Here is a 25,668-nt window from a genome sequence, read left to right as displayed (position 1 = left end):
AATTGCAGCTAGGAGTCCAGTCCGGGTTCTTCATCTCACCCCCTGGTTCCTTGCCTGCAATGCCTTCTGGGACTTGTAATTCAAACTGAAACTGCCTTAACCCAACATACCCCTCTACTTAAGAAATTGCGAGTCCCTTTGAGACTTCCCAGGGATTCGCAATTCTATAGAGGGCCTCACTCTCCTCAGACCTCATGGAGATTCGGCCCAAGCTACCTGCTTCCAGCTCCTAGCTTATGCTCCCAGCCTCCGTACCAGCTCTCAGCGTCCAGCTCCCCGCTTCTGCTCCCAGCATCCAGCTCCAAGCTTCTGCTCCCAGCTCCCAGCATCCGGCTCTCAGCGTCCAGCTCTCAGCATCCCACTCCAGATCTCCACTCCGGCTCCAGCTTTTCCCTCCGGCTCCACCGCATTCACACTGTAAAGCCAAAAAAAAGAAAGAGACCCAAATGTGATATCTTTACACTGGTCCCCCTTTTAAAGCCAGCCAGGTCCACTCCTAGTCTTCCCCACTTCTCTTCCTTCGCCCACTCTTTATTCAGCCTTAGCCCCCCCTAGGTACCTCTTACCTGAGGCATCCAGGATTTCCATATCATCATGCCGATCAATCCATAGACTGGTGGGTTGTGTCCATCTACCAGCAGGTGGAGATAGAGAGCAAAGCTTTGCCTCCCTATATGTGGTCATATGCTGCCAGGAAGTCCTCAGTATTCTCTCTATCTCAGCAGGTGTGTGGTCACACGCAGCAGCTCTGGCTTGGCCTCCACGCCTATTTGCTTAGGCTTTGTTGAGTGCCTGGGGTTGAGGGCTCTCTTGAGCAAGTGCAAACCTGGTGGTTCCAGGTCCCTCCTTTTCTCCCCCCTCCCGCTGGCTCTGTTTATAAAAAAAAAAAAAGAACTTTTGTTTAAACGTTTAAAATAGACGTTCATCTTCAGCTGCTCACTGGGAACACCATTCGTCGCAGCTCGGAGCAAGAAGCAGGTAATTTTACCCTTTTTTCAGCGGGTAGGGGGGTTCCTGAATGCTTCCCTCGTGGGAAATGGTGGCGGAATTTAAGAGCGCTAAAAGATGTTCTCCTGACCGCGTTTGCGTGGTCAGTGGTGAGGCGCATGGTGCGGAGACAGAGTCGCTCTATTTATCCAGTTCTGAGGATACCGAGTTTGCTGGGCCGTCCGCCATTGCGGCGTCGACGGCGTTTCCCACCATGGCCGCTCTTTCAGCTTTGGGCGCCCATCCCCCATTAGCCGCCTTTCCTCCGTTGGCCGCCCAGGCAAGTTGGGCGGCCCAGCCTAGTGTAGCCACCCATGATTTGGGTGGCAGTAAAAAAGTTAAGCGGTCCCGCATGACCACGCGGAGTGGTGCTGCGGACGCCATTTTGATGGCGCAACGCTCCTCTCCCTCTGTTTCAGGATTTGAGGTTGAGAGCTCTGCTAGGGCCTTTGCCCAGGCCACAGAGACTCACAGACAGGAGGGGTTTTCCCCTGAGTTTGTGTTACTGTTGCATCAGGCGTTCCAGCTGCAAAATGCTGCTCCGACCTCATGGGCCTCTTCTGTGGCTGACAAGGTTGAGGTGCCCGCGTTGTTTAAGCGTCCGCGGATGGAGCCTTCTGTTTGGGAGGATTCTGGCTCAGAGGTAAATGAGGGCATCATCTCTGAATTTTCCCAGAGGTCCCTTGGGGATTCTATGGAGGAGGCTGATCCTCGCTCTGCTGGAGCTGATGACCCTTCCGCAGCGCAGCTTTTCCAATCAGAGAAGCTGCCTACCCTGTTGATTCAGGCTATGGGCATTCTAAACATTTCCTTGCCAGATGAAGTTCCTCCCTCGGCCTCAGCTGGTCCCTCCATCATGTTGGGAACCAAGCGCCCGTCCAGGACCTTTCATATCCATGAAGCCATGCATACTCTCATTTCGGCTCAGTGGGACTCTCCGGAGGAGAGCCTCAAGGTGGCGCGGGCTATGTCCCGGCTTTACCCTCTGCCTGAGGGCGAACGAGAGGCCTTGCACTGGCCGGTGGTGGACTCTCTGATCACGGCAGTGACAAAAAAGACGGCCTTGCTGGTAGAGGGTGGCACAGCCCTCAAGGAGCCTCAGGACAGGAAACTCGAAGCGGCCTTAAAGTTGGCCTTTGAGGCAGATGCCTTGTGCTTGCAAGCTTCAGTATGCAGCTCGTATGTGGCCAGGGCATGCCTGTCTGTGGTGCAGCGGGCTTCCCCCTCGGATCCGTCCTTGAGGGTGAATTGGCCGGTCCTGGAGTCGGGTTTGAACTACTTGGCAGACCTTCTCTATGATGTTTTGAGAACTTCGGCTAAAGGCCTTGCTCAAACGGTCGCCGCCCGTCGGTGGCTTTGGCTTAAATATTGGTCTGCGGACCAGGCCTCCAAGTCTCGTTTGACCAAGTTACCCTTTAAAGGCAAATTGCTTTTTGGGGATGAGCTGGACAAGATTGTCACTGAGCTTGGCAGTTCTAAAGGTAAGAGGTTGCCGGAAAGCAGAGCGAAGTCCGGTAGTGCCCGTTCTGGTTCAGCGAGGGGACGTTTTCAAGAGGCCCATCGATATCGTCCGGACAAGTCTGGAGCCTCCTTCTCCTCCTCCAAACAGCGGTTCACTCCAAAGCAGCATTCCTTTCACAGAGACCGCCGACTGGGAGGTACTTCCTGTGGTCCTGCCCCAGGTTCTCGTACCCAATGACGGGTCCATGGTCCAGGACAAATAGGAGGACGGCTGTCTTCATTCCTGGATGAGTGGACCAGGGTAACTTCAGACACATGGGTTCTGGAAGTGATAAGAGAAGGCTACAAGCTGGAGTTCTGCTGGCCTCTAAGGGACTGTTATGTAAGGTCTACCAGCAAGTCCCCGCTCAAAGTGGCGGTGGTTCAGCACACCTTGGACAATCTGATCCGCCTGGGTGCGGTAGTTCCAGTTCCTGCAGACCAGTGGGGTACAGGACGATACTCCATTTAATTTGTGGTGCCAAAGAAAGGGGGCTCTTCTCGGCCGATTCTCGACCTGAAAGGGGTCAATCGGGCCTTGAGGGTGCGGCATTTCCGCATGGAGACTCTCCGCTCTGTGATCTCCGCTGTGAAGAAGGGAGAGTTCCTGACGTCCCTGGACATCAAGGAGGTCTATCTGCACATCCCTATCTGGCAGCCGCATCAGCGCTTCCTGTGTTTCGCAGTGCTGGGCCGGCATTTCCAGTTTCGAGCCCTCCCTTTCGGGTTGGCTACAGCCCCGTGGACCTTTTCCAAGGTAATGGTCATCATTGCGGTGTTTCTCCGCAGGGAAGGTGTACAAGTCCATCCTTATCTGGACGACTGGCTGATTTGGGCCCCCTCCTTTTTGGAGTGTGGAAGAGTGACGAACAAGGTCATTGCTCTGCTGAGCTCCCTGAGATGGATCATCAACCGGGAGAAAAGCCAGATTCTGCCGACGCAGTCCCTGGAATATCTGGGAGTGCAGTTCGACACCAAGACGGGCAGAGTGTTCCTGCCGGAAAGCCGGAGCTGCAAGCTTCAGGCCCAGGTGGTCCGGCTCCTGGACTGCTCAGTTCCCCGAGCTTGGGACTATGTGCAGCTGTTGGGCTCCATGACGGCCACGATGGAAGTAGTGCCCTGGGCCAGGGCCCATATGAGACCGCTCCAGCACTCTCTTCTGCGGCGTTGGACTCCAGTTTCAGAGGATTATGCGGTACGTCTTCCCCTGAATGTGGGGGTGAGAAGAGCCCTGAGTTGGTGGCTGAGGTCAGACAAACTGTCAGCCGAAATGCCTCTCACGACCCCGGAGTGGACTGTCGTCATGACGGACGCCTGCTTGACAGGCTGGGGAGCCCACTGCCTGGGACAGACAGCGCAGGGGCTTTGGATGTCGGTGGAAGCACGGTGGCCCATCAATCTCTTGGAGCTTCGGGCTATTCGGTTGGCGCTGCAAGCGTTCCTGCAGGACCTGGTGATGAAACCAGTGCGGGTCCTCTCAGACAATGCCACAGCTGCGGCCCATGTCAATCGGCAGGGCGGTACCAAGAGCGCTCCCTTGGCCAGGGAGGCCATGAAGTTATGCCGTTGGGCAGAAGCGAACCTGGAGCAGCTGTCGGCAGCGCACATTGCGGGAGTCCTGAATGTCCAGGTGGACTTTCTTAGTCGCCATACCTTGGATCCCGGAGAATGGCAGCTGTCGGCTCAGGCTTTCAGGGAGATCACGAAGCGCTGGGGCTGGCCGACCTTAGACCTGATGGCGACCTCGGCCAATTGTTAAGTGCCACGGTTCTTCAGCAGAGGGCGAGATTCTCGGTCTCTGGGAATCGATGCTCTCCTTCAGCAGTGGCCAACACAGGAACTTCTCTACGTGTTTCCTCCATGGCCCATGATGGGCAGAATCCTCGGCAGGGTAGCGTGGCATCCAGGTCACGTGGTCTTGGTAGGCCCAGACTGGCCCAGACGTCCTTGGTATGCAGATTTGATCCGGCTATCCATAGACAGTTCTCTACGGCTTCCAGCGGAGCGGGGACTGTTACATCAGGGGCCCGTGGTGATGGAGGACCCCTCCCCCTGTGGTCTTACAGCCTGGCTCTTGAGAGGAAGCAGCTGAAGAAGAAGGGGTTCTCAGACAAGGTCATCGTTAGGATGCTGAGGGCACGGAAGCGCTCCACCTCTACTGCCTACTCCAGGGTCTGGCGTTCCTTTGAGGCCTGGTGTGAGGCCGGTTCGCTGTCGCCGTTTTCGGCTACGGTGTCTGCAGTGTTGGCATTCCTGCAAGAGGGACTGGAGAAAGGATTTTCGCTCAGTTCACTCAAGGTCCAGGTGGCAGCTATTGCTTGCTTCAGGGGCCACCTGAAGGGTGCTTCTCTGGCTTCCTATCCAGATGTGGTGTGTTTTCTGAAAGGATTAAATCATCTGCGACCTCCTGTGCACTCTGTGACTCTGGCATGGAATCTCAATCTCGTCCTGCGCGCGTTGCAGAAGTCACCCTTTGAGCCCTTGTCACGGCTGTCACTTAAGGACCTCACGTTGAAGGCAATGTTCTTGGTGGCAATCACTTCAGCCAGAAGAGTTTCCGAGATCCAGGCGCTTTCATGCCGGGAGCCGTTCCTGAGGTTCACGGAGGCAGGAGTGGTTATTCGACCGGTGCCGTCCTTCCTGCCCAAGATTGTTTCTTGCTTCCATGTGAATCAGCAGCTGTGTCTACCCTCCTTCCGTAGGGAGGATTATCCAGAGGAGTTTCATGCTCTCAGATGCCTGGATGTTAGACGGATCATCATGAAATACCTGGAAGTGACCAACGATTTCCAGAAGTCGGATCATCTCTTCATGCTGTTCGCGGGCCCTCATAGGGGCCTTCAGGCATCCAAGCCTACAGTAGCACGTTGGGTCAAGGAAGCGATTGCATCTACCTATGTGGCATCAGGGAAGGTGCCGCCTATTCGGCTGAAGGCTCATTCTACTAGAGTGCAAGCGGCCTCTATAGCGGAGTCCAGAGCCGTTTCCTTGGAAGAGATTTGCAGGTCGACGACTTGGGCATCGGTCCATACTTTCTCAAGGCATTACCGCTTGGATGTGGCTGCTCATGCCAAGGCACAGTTTGGAGCATCAATGTTGCGTTCTGGGATTTCCATGTCCCGCCCTGGGTGAGTACTGCTTTGGTACATCCCATCAGTCTATGGATTGATCGGCATGATGATATGGAAGGTAAAATTATGTTGCTTACCTGATAATTTTCTTTCCATTAATCATAGCCAATCAATCCATAGCCCCGCCCAGATTTCTGTACTTTTTTGTGTATATTGCAGATTCAAGTTCAAGTATTCGAGTTCAAGTTCAAGTTATTGATCATGAGGACTTCGTGTTCAAGGTCCTCAAGTTGGATTTCTCTTCAGTTGAGATGATTTGTGTTACAATGAGCTGCTGCTGATTCTCCCCTTCCCCGTTTCGGCAGTGGCTGGGTTGAGCTCTAAATTTGCCAGCATTCGGCCTCGTATTCCTCCCGCTTTGGTGGTGGTAGGGTAAGCCAGCTCCTCCCGTGGTTGCGGTAGCAGGATATGCAGTGGCGGTTGATGGTGTATTCCCCCCCTCCCCCGCTTGGCAGGGGTGGGTTGACGGAGTGTCCCCTCCCTGCTTGGCGGGGATAGGTTGACGGGAGTGGCCATGTGGGGGTATAATTCTCTGTGGAGGTGTTTCCTGCGACTGGAGCTTTGATATTGACAATACTGAGGACTTCCTGGCAGCACATGACCACATATAGGTTGGTAAAGCTTTGCTATCTCCACCTGCTGGTAGATGGACACAACCCACCAGTCTATGGATTGATTGGCTATGATTAATGGAAAGAAAATTATCAGGTATGAAACATAATTTTACCTTAAGCATTTAGGCCACCATGACCAGACTCTCCGGCTTGCCTGGATCCATGTTCAGGTCCCATCTGGGTTAGTGCCATTTGCATCCAGCTCCCCTTCTTCTCTCACACGTGGAAGTTCACTGCCAAACCTACCACTGCCACCATTTGCCACCAGGGAGAGTGCTCCCAGTACAATCAAGAAACCAAATGTCCACCAGCAACTTCAATTTTAAGGCTTTTATTCCATGCAGGTTTCTAGTAGACCTGATACATGGTTCCAACAGCAGCATTCACCTTTAATCTTAAGCACATGTAAGCCACCTGAAAGTGTGTGGCAAATAGTCCCCTTTAAACAGTAGGCTACCAGCACCTAACAGGATTCAATACAGGCTCACAGTCCGCTTCAGTCTGGGCTCTTCATCCAGTGCACCATAAACAGTAGTTCAATTCCCAAGACAAACAGTTCAATCAGTTCATCATCCCAGTTAAATCACAAAGCAGCCTTTACTTTCAGGAGGTTTCAATACTTTAGGGACTTCCTCACACCCAAGGGATTTCAGCCTGCTTCAGTACTTTAGGGACTTCTCTTGCCCAAGGATTTTCAGCCTGCAACTACTTCTCTGTTCCTGAACTGAACTCCTCTTGGACTCCTTCCCACCTGCCTAATCAATCCCTGTCTTCTGCTCTCACAACCAATCATTCTCCTTCCATTAGCTTCCCTCACACCCATACCAGCTGAGTTAAGCATTAGACTAAAGAGGAGCTCCTGCACCCAGGGTTTCCTATCTCTCTTTCCTCCTAGTGGCCGCCACTCTACACATCCTGCCAGCTTACACCCATGTCTTCCCCGATTGCAGCTAGGAGTCCAGTCCGGGTTCCTCATCTCACCCCCTGGTTCCTTGCCTGCAATGCCTTCTGGGACTTGTATTTCAAACTGAAACTGCCTTAACCCAACTATCCTTTATGTGACTATCACAAAAGAGAGAGAGAGAGAAAGAGAGAGAGATAACATTTTTAAGAAAAACATGAGCATTAGTTATTATCCCCCCTATTTACTAAGCTGTGGTGCTATTGCCGACACAGCCCATTCACTTTAAATGAGGTTTTGGCACTGCCACATGGCAGCTGCTTAGTAAGCGGGGTGGGGGGGGGGGGGGGGTATATGAATTAAAGATCCAAATCAAAGATAGTTCAACAAATTAGAATTAGCACAGTTTTAAGTCCCACGGCATTACAAATAACCATTCATTTCAGTTGTTTTTTGTTAGATATTTCCTGCTATTCATATCAGACCTCAATAGGATAATGCAACATTTGGGCATAAAGATGCAACCCAGCAGTCCAACACTAGAAGCTTGTATTGCAAATATCTCCACTGCTACCATGTATTTTCCTCTTGTGCTCAGATATGTTGGGATAAATGTTATCCAAACACTGCAGAACACCAGCATGCTGAAAGTAATGTACTTGGCCTCATTGAAACTGTCAGGAAGATTTCTTGATAAGAATCCAGTGATGAAGCTGATACCAGCCAGAAATCCTAGGAAACCCAGAACACAGTAAAATGCTATCATTGACCCTTCATTACATTCAATTAGTATTGCTCCAGTTTCTGATTGCATATTATGATATGGGAATGGGGGAGCAGTAAACAGCCAGATGAGACAGAGAATAAATTGAAAAAGAGAGCAGGAAAGTATTATGGAATATGAGATCCTGGAACCCATCCATTTCCGGAGCTTGCTTCCAGGCTTGGTTGCATGAAAGGCCATAACCACAGTGATGGTTTTTGCCAGTATGGAAGAGAGTGAGATAGAGAAAGTCATCCCAAAGGTGGTGTTGCGGAGAATGCAGGTCATGGGCTCAGGATGACCAATGAACATCAAGGAGCATAGAAAGCAGATCATAAGGGAGATGAGGAGGATATAGCTGATGTTCCGGTTATTGGCTTTCACAATAGGTGTGTCTCGGTAATGAATGAAGATTCCCAGAATGATTGAATTGATAAGAGAGAAGAAAATGCTGCTGGTAGTCAAAACCATCCCAAGAGCCTCTTCATAGGACAGGAAAATTTTCAGTTTTGGGATACAGGTGTCTCTCTTATGATTGGACCAATGGTCCTCTCGACATTTCATACAGTTGTCCATATCTGAGTAAGATGAATATTGTTTCAATATCTCATAAACAGCATTGATTTTGGGATAGTGCATTAACATTAATTCTCTATACCTCAGACTACAGCAGATAATGTTGCTTTATAATATCCTTATGTTTAGAATGGTGAAGTAGTTTTGGTGCACATCAAACAGTTACAAATCAAAGTCAGAATGTACAGTAAACAGACACTTTGCCAAGAATAATTTCAACTCATCTCACTAAATAAAAAAAACATGTAGCTGCTATTGTTTCCTCTATATCTTATTCCTTTTCTTTCTTTTGTTTTTCATCTATTTGCTAGAAAGTGAGCAAAAGTAACACTGTAAGATTGAAATTCAAAATGATTTAACCAGGTGTAAAAGACCTCTGGATGGTTTATTCATTTGTGCAGGGCTATCTGCTGATATTCAGTGGCATTGACTGGTAAGTGTGTCCAAAAGGAGGGGGGGCATGGGAGGGTCATGGGAGGATCGGAGGTGTTCCTTTTAATTTTTGCCCATTATTATGCAATAAAGGGGATCCGTGCCTAATTTAGAGACAGGGATTTATAGCATGGCTTTTTTGGTGTAAATGGTCACGCCTAAATATAGTCAATCTTGGCACGAAGTGCTATTCTCGAAATGGCACCTAACTAAGCACTGGACCAGATTCTATATATGACACATTATATCTAGGCGTGTCTTAAATTCAGATGTGTTTTTTGAATACTCTTAGGCTGGGTGGATGCATATAGATTTATGTGTGGCTTCTACACTAGTGAAAAGCTAGTGTAAATGCCTGCGCTTAAATCTACGTGCATAGGTCAAATTCTATACCAACGTGCATGGGACAGAGAAATATCCAGAGAACCTGAATGTAACTCACTTTGAGCTACTACTGAAAAAGGTGTGAGCAAAATCTAAATAAATAATAATAATACATTTAATTGATGGCACAGACATGCCTAAGCTCCTTCCATGGCCAAATCCCAATTTTGGCTGTGCAATAATACATCTGCAAAGAAGCACATATTAATTCCAATTAGTGATAAGTGGTTGAAGAATGCAACTGAAAACTTGGATCTGTATGGAGAAAGAAGAGATAGTACTGCAAGAGAAAATTCTTGCCTTTCCTTGCAATTTCCCACTTTAATAGATATGAGTGATCCTTAGAAAATGAAAGGAAGGTCGGGAAGAAAGACTTGCCTTTCGAAGACGTGGGAGTATTGTTATGTATATACCACACCATGTGCTGATGGTGTCGGCACTGATGTCGGTCTTAATCAAGTTCGCCAATACATTCCAATGTCTTGCTTCTGATGTCATGCTTGCACCGGTATTGCTAGAGTTATGATTATTGATGTTAAAAATTACAGTGATAGGAATGGTGTCTGATTACCAATACTAGAAGTATGGATTCAGCATCAAAAGGTTCGGCATCGAAGCTCTGGATGCCATAGGGAGCTGAGCATTGAGGGTATGAGGACAGCTCCAAATTTGCCTTAGATGCTACTCTGCACGCCATATATAGAATCCAGCAGTAAGTGCTATGTTTTTCAGCACTGATTTTTTTAAGCGCCTTTTATTACTCGTATATTGATATATAGATATATAGATACATATATAGATAGATATAGATAATAACTTTATTAAATTAACCCCATAAAGTATAGGCAGGGTAATTTGTCTACTTCTGCCACTTTTCACTGCAGTATGATTGGCTAAGGCTAGACAAGAAATGAATCCAGATAAATTGGAAATGTTAAATATGAGTAGAAGTGATAGACTGCTTTCAGTGGCCTTTCATGTTGATAATCAGGCTTTAGTACTTGCTGCATGATTTGGCGGTACAACCCAGATCTTCTCTGTAGTTCAGACAACTTATGGAAGCCTAGGATTGATTTAGCACCCCTCTCTTTTTCTATTTAGAAATATTTAGCTAAAGTTTTCACGTGTCAATTACCACCAGGCTGCTTTACTGTAATTCTTTGTACCAAGGATTAGCATTGAGGACCCTATGTCAGTTGCAGCTGTTGCAGAATTCAACCACAAAAATGTTGATGAGTAAGAAGACTAGGGATCATGTGCTTTCTACTTTGATCCTATCATGCATTCATCTGAATTGATTAGCTTTTGGCTAATGAGGCCTTTTTTTCTGCATTCTGTGAGTTTGGGGGTTTATTAAATATGTTTGCAATAAATAAAGCAGAGTTCAATATTACAGTTTTGAGTTCTCTGGCAATAGGGGCTTCTATGACTAAACAATATACGATTCAAAAGACAGTGACTGCCTCTTGCTATTGTTGACAGGGTTTCAGATCTGTTAGCATTTGTCTTCCATTTATCCTCTGATGCAGACACTCATTCTCATTCCCTTTGACTTGTTGTAGACTCCAGTTGAGTTCTGTGTTTTCTCTATGCATATCTTATGCTTCTTGAATATTTTTTATTGTTTTTTTTTTCTATTGGATGACTGTTGCATACTTTCAAAATTATTTCAATAAAGAACATTTTCTAGTGTTATTTCCATTTTCACCCCACTGGAGCTTCATGTTATAATCCTTCTTAAATATAATTCCCAATGACAAGTTAATAAATATAAATAAAACAAAACAGAGAAAAGAAAATAAGATGATACCTTTTTTATTGGACTAACAATACATTGTCTATTAGCTTTCAAAGGTAACCCTTCTTCTTCAGATCAGAAATAAGCAAATGTTGACAAATATCAAAAGCATTCCAATGATAGTCTCACAGGAAGAGGATGGGGTGGGTTAGGTGAGAAACAAGGAGAGCTGGATGGCGTAGGGACTGGGAGAGATGGATGTTTGATAAGAGGGTGACAAAGCAGAAGAATTTCATGGTTTATAATGAGATTAAAATAAACCCAGATCTTTGTTTAGCCATGTCTTGTGGGAATTATTATCTAGGGTAATTTTCCTCAAGCTACATAATAAGAATGATCCCATCAAGAAAAATGGATGAGTATGGCCTATAAAGATTTCTTATTTTCCACAATTTTTTGCAAATAGGTAGGAAAATGTGGGATACAAATGCAACAAATAATAATAATAATAGTAATACTTATGAGTTTCACACGGCTGGAGCTGTGGAGGGGCATTTTCGATATGACATCCAATTTCTATCATACAGGCATAATCAAACGAGAAAAGCATCTAAATTTCTGATTTGATTATGGCTTTGGTCTAGATGTTTTCAGGCTCAACACATCATCTGTAAATAACATTTTTGAAAAAAAAAAAAGTCCCAGGAAAAAGCATAGAAAAATAAGCCATAGGGGGTCTGTCTGGCAGCATTCCTAGTGAACTGACCACACAGATATCCAGCAGTGCAGAGAGGTAGTCTATTGGTCAGTACAGTGGACTTCATATAAAGGGATCCAGGTACAAATCCTACGTAGCCCTTTCATATTGTATAGTGAACCTTCTATGAACAGAGAAAACCTACTATACTTAAAGGTCGCCACTACAATAGCCGTCAAGCGATTAACGTGTTAAGTGAATAACGTGTTTAAATTTTTAATGCGTTAATGCTATCATCCTTCCCCCACTGCACTGCACTGCAGTGCCCCCCCTTCTCCTCTGTGGCTCCTTCTCCCTGCTTCTCACCTCTGCAGTGAAAACATTGTTGCTTCTCACCCTGCCCGCAGCATCTCTCTATAACATTGGGCCGGGTGAGAAGCAGCACTGTTTTCAGCGCAGCCTATAGTGATGAAGAGCAGGGAGAAGTAGCCTCAGAGGAGAGGGGGGCCCACTAGAGTGCCATTCTGGGAGAGGTAAGAAGAGCTGCCAAAGACAGAATGCGACCACGGCGGAGGCGGGGGGGGGGGGGGGGGGCATGGAAGAAAGAGAAGGCAGAAAAAAGATAAGAGAGAAATAAGCAGACCACAGCGGGGGTGGGAGACATGGGAGAAAGAGGAAGCAGAAAAAAGAAAAGAAGGCAGAGAAAGATGCAGACCACGGCATGGATGGGAAAGGGGGCACGGGAGAAAGAGGAAGCAGGAAAAGGAAAAGAAGACAGATATAGATGCGGATAGGGCAGGGCGGGGGGGTACGGGAGAAGAGGAAGCAGAAAAAGAAAAAACTGAGAAAGAGGCAGGCCACGGTGGGGGCCATGGGAGAAAGAGGAAGCAGAAAAAGACGAGAGAAATATGTGAAGTGGGGGGGGGGGGGGAGAAAGAGGAAAGATGGGGGGGTGTCAGGGAAGGAGGCTGGAAATGGGGAAGGGGAGCAAAGGGAAGGGTAACAATGGTGATCATGAAAGGAGGGAAGGGAGGAGATGGTGCCCATGTAGGGGAGGGGAGGGATGAGATGGAGACCATGGAGGGTAAGGGAGGGGATGATTTGGTGCCCATGGAGGGAGGGTGAGGGAAGGGGAAGGAGATAATGCCTATGGAGAGGAAGGGAAGGAAAAAGAGGAGATGGTGCCCATTCATATCATGTGATAAATCGTGCAATTAAAAAAATGTAATTGCTCTCAATCATACAATTGAAATTTTTAATCGATATACAGCCCTAATATATATTTAAAAAGCTCTAATTACTGACACGTTAAATCTGGGCTTAGTTCATGGGAAGGGAGGACATGGTGCTCATGGAATGGAGAGGAGAGGAGGGCCGAGGAAGGGAAGGGAAGATGATAAAATAAAATAACTAGATAACAAAGATTCTAAAAAGATATATTATTTTCGTAGGGCTGCACAATTAGCGCCGCTGACTCCACTCAGAGCTGCCAGGGGACAGGGAAATATCTAGTGTACCTGAATGTAAATCACATACAGCTACTACTGACAAAATGCCAGCTAAATCCAAAAAGCAAAATCATATTCAAGGCAGCCACTTTTGGTGCTTAATTGTTACACAAGCTTATAGAATTGTCTTTCACATGCTTGAAGAAATTGTGTTCTTTAAGGAAACTGGAATCAAAGTTATTGGTTGAATGTATAGAATCAATAACAAATGTAAACAACTATATGTACATGCTACATTTATTTTACACTTGGACTATATATATAAAATGCTATGAATTGAACCTAGGTCACATTGTTCACTGTCTACTGCATTGACCACTAGGTTTTTCTATGCAGTTTGTTTGCTGTTATCTTAGGAATGACCATAATATGTGGACCTTTCGTAGAGCTGTGCATCTACTGTCACTGGCAAATCTTTGAGAGATGGGGGGAGGGGGTCAGTGACTATTGGAGCATTTAGGGGGAGTCATGCCTTCATCCCTACAATGTTCAATTGATCATTTAAGGCAACTTTTTCAGACTTATTGGTGACTAGAAAAATGTCTAGGTAAAAACGTATTTCTTTTCTGCCCTGGACCTTTTTTTTTGTTCCATTAGAGCAGAAAAACATCCAGATGTAAAGCCAACCAAGTCTCTCCTAAAACATACCTCCAAGATGCCCCCTTACAATTTAGATGAACTGCAGAATGAAACATCCCAATTCTGAATTTTGAAAATCATGATTTCAATATTTTGGTGAGAAAAGGGTCCGTCTACCACTTTGTGCCATTTTTGAGAAGTTTTTCTCTTTTGAAAATGAGCAGCATAGCAAATAACCCACAGTCACTGACATGTCACATGATATAACTCACCACTTTGGTTTGAGATTTCTCCCTGTGGACACGGAATACAGTCAAAGCAGCAGATGGGCTTTCCTTTTCTGGTTAATTTCATGAAGCCAGGAGGGCAGCTCTCACTGCATTTAGTTTGAGGAGGTGTCTGAATATTGAAAGAAAAATCTGGTTAATTTGATATAACATTCACCAGTGATTGTTAAAATGCAGGTTGCTATATCTTTCCACCTATGGGACAATTCATGTTTTCAAAATCTGGAATCTGAAACTTGGCTTGAAGTAGAAATATCATGTGTACTGATCTTTCTTATTTTATAGGTTACTGTGACAGAACAGTGTTGTAAAATGCCTGTAAAATATATTGGGTATTTCCTGAAGTGTATTTCTCTAGTTTGACCAGCAGGTGGTGCATGTTTATGTCTCGAAGCTGCTGCAGATCCATGGCTGTTCTCTTTGTTGAAGTCTTTTGGAAAGGCAGTCTACGGTATACTTTTAAACTTTCTGACTGGGCTCTGATTGGCCCAGAAGCTTTTTTCATTTGGATTGTACTGTTTTTCCCCCCAATCAGACCAGGAAGAGAGAGAGAGAGAAGGCTCTTTGCGGACGCCCTGTAAAACAGCTGTATTTGATAACTGGTGAGCAGCTATATGTCCTGATCTCTCCAGGTACTTTCTAGAAAGTAAACAAATGTTTAGTTGGTGTTATAATTGATCCATATTTTCAGTTATGTGTTATTGATTGCACTTTTTCTGTTCACTCTTTGTTCAACCTGCTTCTCTGGACTGATAAAGAATCCTGGTGGCTTGTGTGTTGGGTCTGTGAGTGCTTTCTGGGAACTGTGGGCCACTGGAAGTGGGGCTTACAGTAAACTAGAAATCACTGGGGATAATTTGAGAGTAGGAGACTCACCAGATGTGGTTGTGACCCAGTCGGTTAGAGGAAGGCACTAATGTAGAAGCCAAGCGACAGGTGCAGGTGGACCTGAGCCTGTGCAGGAGATAGACCCTCTAAGTGGCAGTGTTGTAAACCCAGGTGGATGGCTAGGCATTTTGTGACAGTTACATTTAAAATTAAAGCCCTCTGCTTACTAAGCTGTTCTTATCCACTCATGCTGCACCCTTCTTTCCTTTCAATAATTCAGAATAGTCCCAAATTGGAGATCTGAACTGGCAACTTTACTTAAAATTTCAGTATTTATAACAGTGTCAACAATTAGGCAGAGGCCAACAGCAACTGTCTATTTACATGATATTCTCCTCCTCCTCCCTTTCAACTATCTGCAGGTTTGGCAGCTCAAAACAGTTGTGTGGCTTTTTGTCTTTTGAAATAGTGTACCTTCTTTCCAAAGAATGGGCACATCTGCAAAGATGGCATAGTATTTCAAAAGGAACGTACACTCCTGAAAATGTTGTACATGTACAGTGGTTGACATATGCACCTGTTTCATGCATGTCCCTGCTATTGGAACAAAAGTGCAAACTCTGTATGAGGTCAACTAGCCACGCAGTTGCCACAGCACAACGGGCTACTCTCTCATGGAGTACTAGACTACCAGGGAATTTGGTGTGAGGAGGTAGAGGATGGGAGGGAGGGAGGGGAGGGATGGGGGAATTAGACCACCAGAGCAATTTTTTTAATATTAGTGGAAGGAGAGGTAGGTCAGGTAAGGTCAGATTGGAGTCATTGTTACAGCTGGGAGGGAGATGTTTGGATAGGGTTAGGGACTGGTACATGAAGCAGTCCAGAGAATGGTAGTCAGGTTGTACAGAAAGAAGGGGTGCTGTTAATAAATGATCCTCTCAACAAACTCTTCTATGCTGCCCCAGACCTGTTGAAATTTTCCCTGGCCAGGGAATACAAAATGACCCCATTAATATATTTTTAAATGTTAATGCTGCAGTGAATCCATTTTAGCATTGCTTGGATATTAAAAATGGGTTAAAGCCACGTCATTGCTTTGTGAATCTGCCCCCTTTAGTCTCGCCCTCTTTCTATACCACTTTAACCATCAAAACCTTAACCCTTAGATCCTACAAGACCGACATATCTAATATAATTTTCATAGACTTTGGTCTATCTAGCTAAGTCTTTACTTAGACAATAAATCTGTTGGAAAACTGATCTTCTCCTCTCTAACCTACTCTCTTTTTGAACTTTTCTAAAATCCTCTTCCAGAATTGTTCTTATTCTCATCTTTCTCTGAAATAAATATTCAAGCCTTTATCAGTTCAAATCTATTTACAGGCCTAATGTTCTATTATTTTTGCACCATGTAAAATTGTGATAATACAGTTAACCGCAGGCATGATACAATATGGTCCATTGTCTTCCCATATTCTCTAATATTTCTTAAATCTGACCTGGGGTAATGTACTGTCCATACAATTGCCTTCTCATTGATGATGAAATCCTTCCCTTGGGAAGCATAAGGATTATAACTTCCAACAATTTCACGATTCTGCTCTCCATTGGGTAGATAGGCCAGATTTATAATACTGTAGTCAGGGTTCAGTTCTCTATTCTCATTAAAAAAGATCTCTTCTATCCAGATTGTTCTTAAAGTGGACGTTCTTCAGATAATGATGAAGCTAAAATTAGAATTTCACTAGTGAATTTATTTGTCAAGTTAACTGCCAACTTCAACATATTCTGCTCAACTTTATTTTAATTATATTATTAATCTATACACAGTCTACCAGATTTTAGAGATTGGATGTAGATCTCTAGGTATTGGTTCAAAGAAGGACAACGAAATGATAAAGGGGATGGAACCCTCACATATGAGGAAAGGCTACAAAGGTTAGGTCTCTTCAGTTTGGAAAAGAGACAGCTGAGGGAAGATATGATTGAGGTCTACAAAATTCTGAGTGGTGTGAACTAGTAGAACTGAATTAATTTTTTTATACTCTTTGAAAAGTACAAAGACTAGGGGGGCACTCAATGAAGTTACATGGAAATACATTCTCACTTATATACATTAGATCTGTCACATATACCATCAAACCTCCTGCAGTCTTCCATCATAGAACTGTGAAATACAAAAATGTCCCACAGAATTGTAGTCCATAAAGACTCTTCTCTATTACAACCCCCCTGGTTGCTCGAACTGTGTGTTCTCCGGTATGTCAAATGTTCACACGATGAGTCAAAAGTTCTTAGTCCAATATCCATATAATACAGTTCAAATGTACTTACTAATAAAAATGATTTAAACATAAACTTAAAAAAATAAAATAAAATAAATAAATAATTAATTAATACCTAACACAAGGGAGGACAACCACAGTCTCGAGGTCCACAACCAGTCAGGTTCTCAAGATCTGCAGAATGAACATGCATATGATGATTTGCATGTATGGTTCCTCTGTATGCATATAGATCGTTTGCATATTTGTTGTAGAAATATTAAAACCCGACTGGGTTGTGGTCCTCGAGGAACCTGGTTGCCCACCTCTAGCCTAATGTGTTTAGATACTGGTCCAGATTATTGGGGGTTGCACCAAAGGTGCTGATTACAACTGACATATATATATATATATATATATATATATATATATATATATATATATATATATATATATTTATGTATATCAGCCTGCGTCCTCAGCTGCAGTTCTTTCTAACGGAAGTATTTGGCTAGGTTCCAGGTTCCCACCCCTAGACCTAGTACAGGATATTTGCTTGCAGATAGTTCTGCTTGGGGAACCTGGACACAGGTAATTTATTATCTGTGGTTATCCTACAGCAGTCTGGCTACGCCACTGCATGGTGGCAAGAGGATTCTTTTGGATATCATTTCTCTACTATTAATTCTCTAGTAAGACTCAGAGGTATATAAAGGATTATGTCACTTTATATCATCTTTGTCTAATTTTCAGATTTAGATTTCTATTTTCAACTTGTTGGAAACAGAGTGATTAGGATAATTAGGATAATCCTTGCTTATCCATTACATCCTTACCTCTTTTAACCTTCCATTTGCTTAAAAAAAAGAACCAATGTTCAAAGTGGCTTAAACAGGCAGGAAAGGCTCCTGCCTGCATAAATCAAACTCTATGGGCCAGCCATCAATATTCAGCGGTACTTAAGCAGGCAGTGCCGCTGAATATGGGCTTTGATAAGCCATTTTTAAAGTGAGCCAGAGAGGGGCTTTCTGGGGTGGAGTCAGAGAGGATCTGGCAACTAATGGTAAGCAACCAGATGGGATTGCATAAACAGCAGTGGTAACTTTAGTCGCTTAGCTGTGCAGGTGATGGCGGTTGAATATCAGCCGACTCCCTACATAGCTGCTAGGTTGCTGGGTTGATGCCTTCCCCTGTCTTTTAGATTGTAAGCTCCTGAGCAGGGACTGTCCTTCCATGTTAAATTGTACAGCGCTGCGTAACCCTAGTAGCGCTGTAGAAATGTTAAGTAGTAGGTAGTAGTAGTAGTAGTATATGTTATCTTAAGCCTCCTGTTTTGTATAATTGGCTAACTCCATCATTGCTGCCATTGACGGCCTCAATTGTTCTACTTCATATTCCGTTTCATCAATACAATTAAAGGATATTGTAAGAACCATCTGTATATTTCATAACTGAATACAATCAAGCTTCTCACGTTTCCATCTTCTAACTACTGCCCACTATGCTGGATTGCACTGTGATAGACTCAGCATTTCCATACTATGCATGTAACACTAGACTTAAAGCTGGGCCTTAGGAAAACAAATCTAGTCTACCTATGTTCTAACTAGTAAAAAGGCCCGTTTTTGAGAGCAATGAACGGGCGCTAGCAAGGTATTTGTTTTGCGCAATGAATGTTTTGAAAGGGATTTTGTGCCAGGGTGGCCCCCTCCCTCCCAGGTGCAAGTGTGTGTTTGTGACAGAGAGAGAGTGTGTGTGTGTGGGAATGAGAGTATGTGCCAGGGTGCCCCCCTCCCCCAGGGTGGCTCCCTTCCTTCCTTTCCTCCCTCCCTGGCAGATGCAAGTGTGTGTTTGTGACTGAGTGGAGTGATTGTGTGCGAGTGTGTTTGTGAGAGAGGGAGTGTGTGTGTGTGTGTGAATGAGAGTGTGTGGCAGGGTGTCCGGCCCCCCCCCCCCCCCTTCCATCCCTCCTTCCTTGCCTGCCTGCCTGCCAGTGAAGGGGAGTTATGTCAGTCCTGCATAGCATGCTAATCGTCTGTTCTGTGTGAACTGGTGGAGTAAGGAGTTCACTGTGTGTGTTTATTTTTTTTGCTAATCGTCTGTTCTCTCTGAAGTGGTGGAGTAAGGAAGTCCACTTGTGTGTGTTATTTGTTTACCGAACGCCGCTGCATTTTCTTTGCTGTGACCCTTGTGCTCCTGTGTGGCCGCCGATTAAGGCAAGGTGTAGAACTCCATTTGTATTCTGTGTTATCTTCACCCGCCCTCGACATGATGACGTGTAGACGCGAGGGCGGGGCGGTGTAAATGTTGTTGTAGGGGGTTTGCGGCAGCATCTTGGCGTTTGTATTCTGTGTTATCTTTACCCACCCTCAACGTCATGGCGTGTAGGGGGGCTTGCGGCCGGCATCGCTGTGTTTGTATTTTGTGGTATGTTCACCCACCCTTGACATCATGACGTTCCGACGTGAGTGCGGGGCGGACAGTCATGGGGAAAAATTCCCGATCTCTGCCACCTCAAATCCGGAAGTTGCAGCTTCACTTAGAACGTTGGGGTTGCGAATTATGTGCGGAAGAGGTTGGCTGAGGGCGGGTCTATGAGTGACAGTGAGTGGTGCATGAGTGACAGTGAGTGGTGCTGACGGGCAGTGCTTCCCTGGGTGAGAATTATTTATATAGACACTTTTCTTTATATTGTGTTTTAAATTAATGTAGATTGCTATTTGTATTACATAGACAACTTTATAGTTATGTGTCAACAGCTCACTTAACTTTTCTCATAACTTGTTCCTTTCTACCAACCAAATGAGAAAGACATATAGCTATTTGCAACTGAGGACAGCCTGTATGTCAGGGCTGCTGCTGCTTGGAAAAGAGAACTCGTGAGAGTAAGTTTATTTTGTGTGCTACACTGCAGTAACCAGACAGGGAGAACATTGGACTACACCTGACGCAGCCCTTGTGAAGGTGAAACATGGCCATGTTGGGCAATTAGAGGAAAATTGTATGCTAATTTTATGCATCTGAATTGAGTAAATATTTTATTTTTCTACATGGGTCGGCGCCTCTTTTTGCTGTTCTGGATTTTGCAGACTGCTTGCTTGCATGCTTTTTTGGGGCTTGCTATTTGTATTACATAGAGGGGCATTTTCGATATGACGTCTTAAGTCCAACTTTAGACGTTTTGCAAAAACCGTTCAAAATCTGAATAAGAAAGAAGTTCATTTCCAAAGAGAAAACATCTATCTTTTGTTTTATAAAATAACAAGATTTTGTGCTTTGACATTTTGTTTTTTGGTCCCATTTCAAAACAAAACGTCCAAGTGAAAATGTAGAAAATCAAGACATGGAGTAGGAGGCCTGGAACTGTATTTCAATGAGAAAGTGTTTGGATTTGAGAGTCTTTAGGATATTGGCCACCAGGAGCGGAGGGACTCGGGAGAGGTACAGAGGACACCTGAAATTGCCCTGTGAGTCCGCGATGTGGATGAGATAGACCTGAGAGAATTAAAGTCCTTAAGGCATGAAAGAGACATGACATCCTGGTGGATCCCGATGCTCCTGGCTGTAACCACGGCATATTAAAGTTATCTTAAAGAGGTGTTAGAGACCCAGGGCACTGTGGGACTGTGAGCCTGCTTCATTTTCTTTCAACCTGTTATTGTTATGTTGTTTACAATGTTAGACGTGGGGCCCGGGGGGGAATCATGCTAGGGAAGTAATAGGGAAGCGTTCTGGGAAGGGAGAACGGGGGAGTTGGTGATGTGCAAGGGGGAGAATAAGTGGTGTGCACTGGTATGACAGAAGGGTGTGTGTGCACTGGAAAGGGAAAGAGGGGGAAGGGGGGTAAACATGGAAGGGGAAAACACGGGTAGGAACAGGGCATGGGAAAGAAGAAAGAGATGGGCAGGGGGACAAAGGTTGCAATCGCTCAATACTGGAGGAAAATACAAAGAGGTACACGTGGCAAACCCAGAATCACCAAAATAGGCGTTCAGAGATCGAGGGAGAAGAGAGAGATCCTGGGTGTCCAGCTGGGAGGCGCTCAGGATGTAACAGAAACATTAGATTGCTTTGTTTGGCTGTTTGATATAACTCATGGCTGATCTTAAAATAGTGACGCTGAATGTCGATGGAGTGCATTCCCCGGTGAAGCGGACCAAAATATTACAAGCGCTCAAACGGCAGAAAGCTGATATAGCTATGATACAGGAAACTCTCTTAAGCAGATTAGAACACCTCAAATTGAAGAGGGACTGGGTTGGAGAGGTATTTTTTGCTTCATATAATGGGAGACAGCGTGGAGTAGCTATATTGATCAGGAAACACTAGCTTTTGACATGCATAAACTATATCAAGACCCAGAAGGGGATTTCTCATAGTGGTGGGGCTGCTACAGGGCAAAAAGGTGGTGCTTTGCAAGTGTCTATGCACCTAATGTTTATTCCCACAAATTTTTTTACAACACTGGTAGCCAATTGGTCCGTGTTTGACAATTATCATTTAATTGTTGGGGGAGATTTTAATATCATCAGTGATCCCTCCATTGATCTGCAAACCCCCCCCAGAAAAGTCGAAAGAGATCATGATGACAAGGGAGTGAATCTGGTGATGCGGGAGTTAGAGCTTGTAGATATATGGTGACATCAGCATTTAGAGGAGGCTGATATACTTTTTTTTCTCATCCCCATGGAGTGCATTCGAGGCTAGATTATTTACTGGTCTCCCATTCAGTGAGCACGGCTGCCTTGCGAACGGGGATTGGGGTGCCGGATGTGTCTGATCATGCTCTAGTGTGGGTGGAATTGAATTGGGGGAGTAGAGAATAGAATGTTGGGTATTATTAGGAAAGGTATGGAAAACAGGTGTGAGGATGTTATAATGCCGTTGTATCGCTCCATGGTGCGACCGCACCTTGAGTATTGTGTCAATTCTGGTCGCCGCATCTCAAGAAAGATATAGTAGAATTGGAAAAGGTGCAGCGAAGGGCGACTAAAATGATAGCAGGGATGGGACGACTTCCCTATGAAGAAAGACTAAGGAGGCTAGGGCTTTTCAGCTTGGAGAAGAGACGGCTGAGGGGAGACATGATAGGTGTATATAAAATAATGAGTGGAGTGGAACAGGTGGATGTGAAACGTCTGTTCACGCTTTCCAAAAATACTAGGACTAGGGGGCATGCGATGAAACTACAGTATAGTAAATTTAAAAAAATCGGAGAAAATTTCTCTTCACCCAACGTGTAATTAAACTCGTTGCCGGAGAAAGTGGTGAAGGCGGTTAGCTTAGCAGAGTTTAAAAAGGGGTTGGACGGATTCCTAAAGGACAAGTCCATAAACCGCTACTAAACGGACTTGGAAAAATCCAAAATTCCAGGAATAACATGTATAGAATGTTTGTACGTTTGGGAAGCTTGCCAGGTGCCCTTGGCCTGGATTGGCCGCTGTCGTGGACAGGATGCTGGGCTCGATGGACCCTTGGTCTTTTCCCAGTATGGCATTACTTATGTACTTATGGTAAGATGGAGGATGAATCAGCGTTATATCAAAGTAGGGCTTTTCAAACTTATCTGAGAAAGAGCTGGATGGGACTACCTAGAGGAGAATGATATGAAATCAGTGAGCCCGAGAATGTTCTGAGAAGCTGCAAAAGCTGTACTACGAGGAAAAATCATAGCTTATGTCGCCTAACAGAACAAGAGCCGCAGACAAAAATAGATGCCCTCACAGTGAAGCTGAGTGATGCTCGTAGGGCCCTATTGGGCTTCCCTCTAAGGCTAATAAAACAGGCATATGTGCAGTGCAGGGAAAGAAATGCAAGAGATCCTGGACGAAAGTGCGACTTATAACATTAAGCTTTATAATACAATTGCACCAGTGGGGTAACAAAACTGGCAAACTGTTAGCGTCCTGGTGAAACCAAGGACATCCCGAAAATTTATCAGTAAAATTAGAATGGGAGACGGGAAAGTCAGCATAATGTCAAGAGACATTCAGAGGGAATTTGTGAATTATTACTCGTCCTTATATAAGGAAGCCCCTTTTTCAGAGGATAAGTGTGAAGATTTCTTGGCAGCAGTTGAGCTTCCGTCCCTATCGATGGAGCAAATGCAAATGCTGAATGCGCCAATACAAGGGAAGGAGGTTCAAAAGGTCATCAAACGCCTGAAGCTGGCAAAGCGCCAGGCCCGGATGGGTTGGGGGTGGAATACTATAAAATCTTCCAGATTAATAGTAGCGCCCTTTTTTCTATGTGTGATGAAGTCAGGGAGACAGGGACTTTGGAATGGTACTCAATCATGCACCATGTAGTAATCCCTAAACCAGGAAGGGATGATGAATTGGTGGGTTCCTACAGACCTATTTCCCTGCTAAACCAAGATGTCAAATACTGGCTGCAATATTAGCAGACCGTTTGGGAGGGGTGATCCCCTGTCTGGTGCATCTAAACAGGTGGGATTTGTCCAGGGACATTTGCATCAGCAAACATCCTAAAAGTGTGATGCATTTTGATGGAGAAGAGTGGGATCGCAGGGGATGCTATAGTGACCAGCCTAGATGCCAAAAAAGTGTTTGATAAGGTGGTGTGGAGGTATATGTTTGGATAATGAAACGGTTCGGCATCCGGGGGGAGTTCCTTGAATGGCACAAATTATAATTAATGACTCCTTGACTGAAGGATTCTCTCGGGGGGAGGTACTAAGCAGGGGTGCCCGCTATCACCCCTCCTGTTCATTTTGATGCTGGAGCCGCTAGCGGCCAGGATATGACAGGACATCAGACTGAAAGGAATTAAAGTGGGAGGAGAGGAGCACAGAATCAATTTATTTGCAGATGATATGTTGCTCTTGCTGGATGAGGCAACCCGCACATTGCCCATGGTGATGAGTATTATCCAATCATTCGGGAAATTTGCGGGCCTCAGCATAAATTTGAAAAGTCAGAGGTCCTACAGGTTAACACTTCGATGTGCGATTGCAGAATCGCAGAACTTTCCATTGAAGTGGGTGCAGAGGGGCATTAAGTATTAGGGGTTACCTTAGTGTGGATCATTTATGGGTTACAAACAACAAACGTGATAGATAGGTTGGAAGAGGTAAAATGTCTGTGTCAATGCTGGAAAGATTACCATTACATTTTCTGGGAGAATAGCTCTGGTACAATGGTGATGGTGCCTAGTTAATATATCACTGCAGATGTTTCCCTGTGGGTGAGAACCCCGGAGGATAAGCAATACAGAAGTGTCATAAGCACTTTTATTTGGCATGTGAAACGCCGCAGAATATCTTTTGTAAGTTGACCAGGGACAAAGGGCAGGGGGGCCTTAGACTACCAGACCTGAGAAGGTATAATGTGGCAGCCCTTACGTTGGAGCCATGAACTGGTTACAGGACATGGATTTTATGCCCTCCCGGGATTCTGGGAGAGCTGTGTGGTTTGAATGACCCCTTTATAGTATTAGAATCATGGGTAGTACAGGGAGCAAAAAAGACAGTGGGCAACCCGTATGTGGCAGCCTTGCAGCTGGCAAGGAGATGGTGGAGAGGGCAAGGAGGAGCAATGAGGGGAACCAGTCCCTTTTTGCCGCTGGTAGGGCTTTCCAGCAGGGATGGGAAGATCAGTGTTTCAGAGTTGGCGGGATAAAGGGTGCAGATTCATAGGACAATTTAGGAATGATGGAGATGACGTCTTCCCAACTTTTGACATGGTCAGCCACGAACTGCAGATCCCTCGCTCCAATTTTTTTGCATATTTGCAAGCGCAAGACTATATTTTGAGTATGGAACGGAGGAGTAAAGCCTCACCCGCTTTACACAACTAGATCATACATTTATGCGGATGACGCCTTTATGTAATAAAATGGCAGGGTGGTACCAGGTGATGAGAGAACACCAGAAAGCGCCCCATATGGTACACTTAGCAGAGGAGTGGAGTAGGGATGTAGTGGAAGAAGTCACAGTAGAGCGACTGGGTGCGGTATTTTGAAACCTGGACAAGCTCACTCCAAATGCAGCCCTACAGGATATACAATACCAAATTCTAACAGGGTCCACATCACTAAGGTAAAGGGGAAGCAGCTGGGAATGTGGGAAGATGACAGGTGCAATAAGTGCAAGAAAAATGCAGGAACATTTTTACACTCATTTATGGAATGCCCGGCACTCCACACGTTATGGGTCGGAGCGTTAGGGTTAGTGGAGGTATCTTGCAACGCCCAGTAGAGTGGAAGTACTCAACTATATTAATGGGGTGCGGAGAATCACTTAGAGAACAAAAGCTGGGGGCGGCTCACTGCAAATTTGTGTTATTGGCAATGATGTTGCTTAAGAAGTGTGTGCTGAAGGCATGGGTAGATGCCGAGCCACCAAACTGTATGGTTGAGATGTCCAACTGGGTAAGCTTATCATTTAGGCTCTCTGCCTCATGGAGGAACTGCCAATATAGAGACATCTGGGGGAGAGCACTCAAAACACTCTCACCAC

General features: G+C 45.2%; 1 protein-coding gene across 1 annotated transcript in view; it reads right to left on the bottom strand.

The window, feature by feature from the left end:
- Nucleotides 1-229: 229 nt before the first annotated feature.
- The window catches only part of LOC115464402 (vomeronasal type-2 receptor 26-like), a 49,309-nt gene continuing 23,870 nt past the window's right edge, over nt 230-25,668 (bottom strand). Inside the window, exons 3-8 of the mRNA XM_030194784.1 lie at nt 25,479-25,618; nt 16,448-16,634; nt 14,083-14,209; nt 7,584-8,474; nt 4,094-4,179; nt 230-415 (exon numbers count right to left, since the gene is read on the bottom strand). Of these exons, the coding sequence (XP_030050644.1) occupies nt 230-415; nt 4,094-4,179; nt 7,584-8,474; nt 14,083-14,209; nt 16,448-16,634; nt 25,479-25,618 (1,617 nt within the window). The remainder of the gene's footprint in view (nt 416-4,093; nt 4,180-7,583; nt 8,475-14,082; nt 14,210-16,447; nt 16,635-25,478; nt 25,619-25,668) is intronic.

This window comes from Microcaecilia unicolor, chromosome 3 (genome assembly GCF_901765095.1).
Source record: "Microcaecilia unicolor chromosome 3, aMicUni1.1, whole genome shotgun sequence".
In the NCBI taxonomy this organism is placed as follows: Eukaryota; Metazoa; Chordata; class Amphibia; order Gymnophiona; family Siphonopidae; genus Microcaecilia; species Microcaecilia unicolor.
Note: the sequence above shows the minus strand (reverse complement) of the source record. Positions and strands in the feature narration are given on the sequence as shown.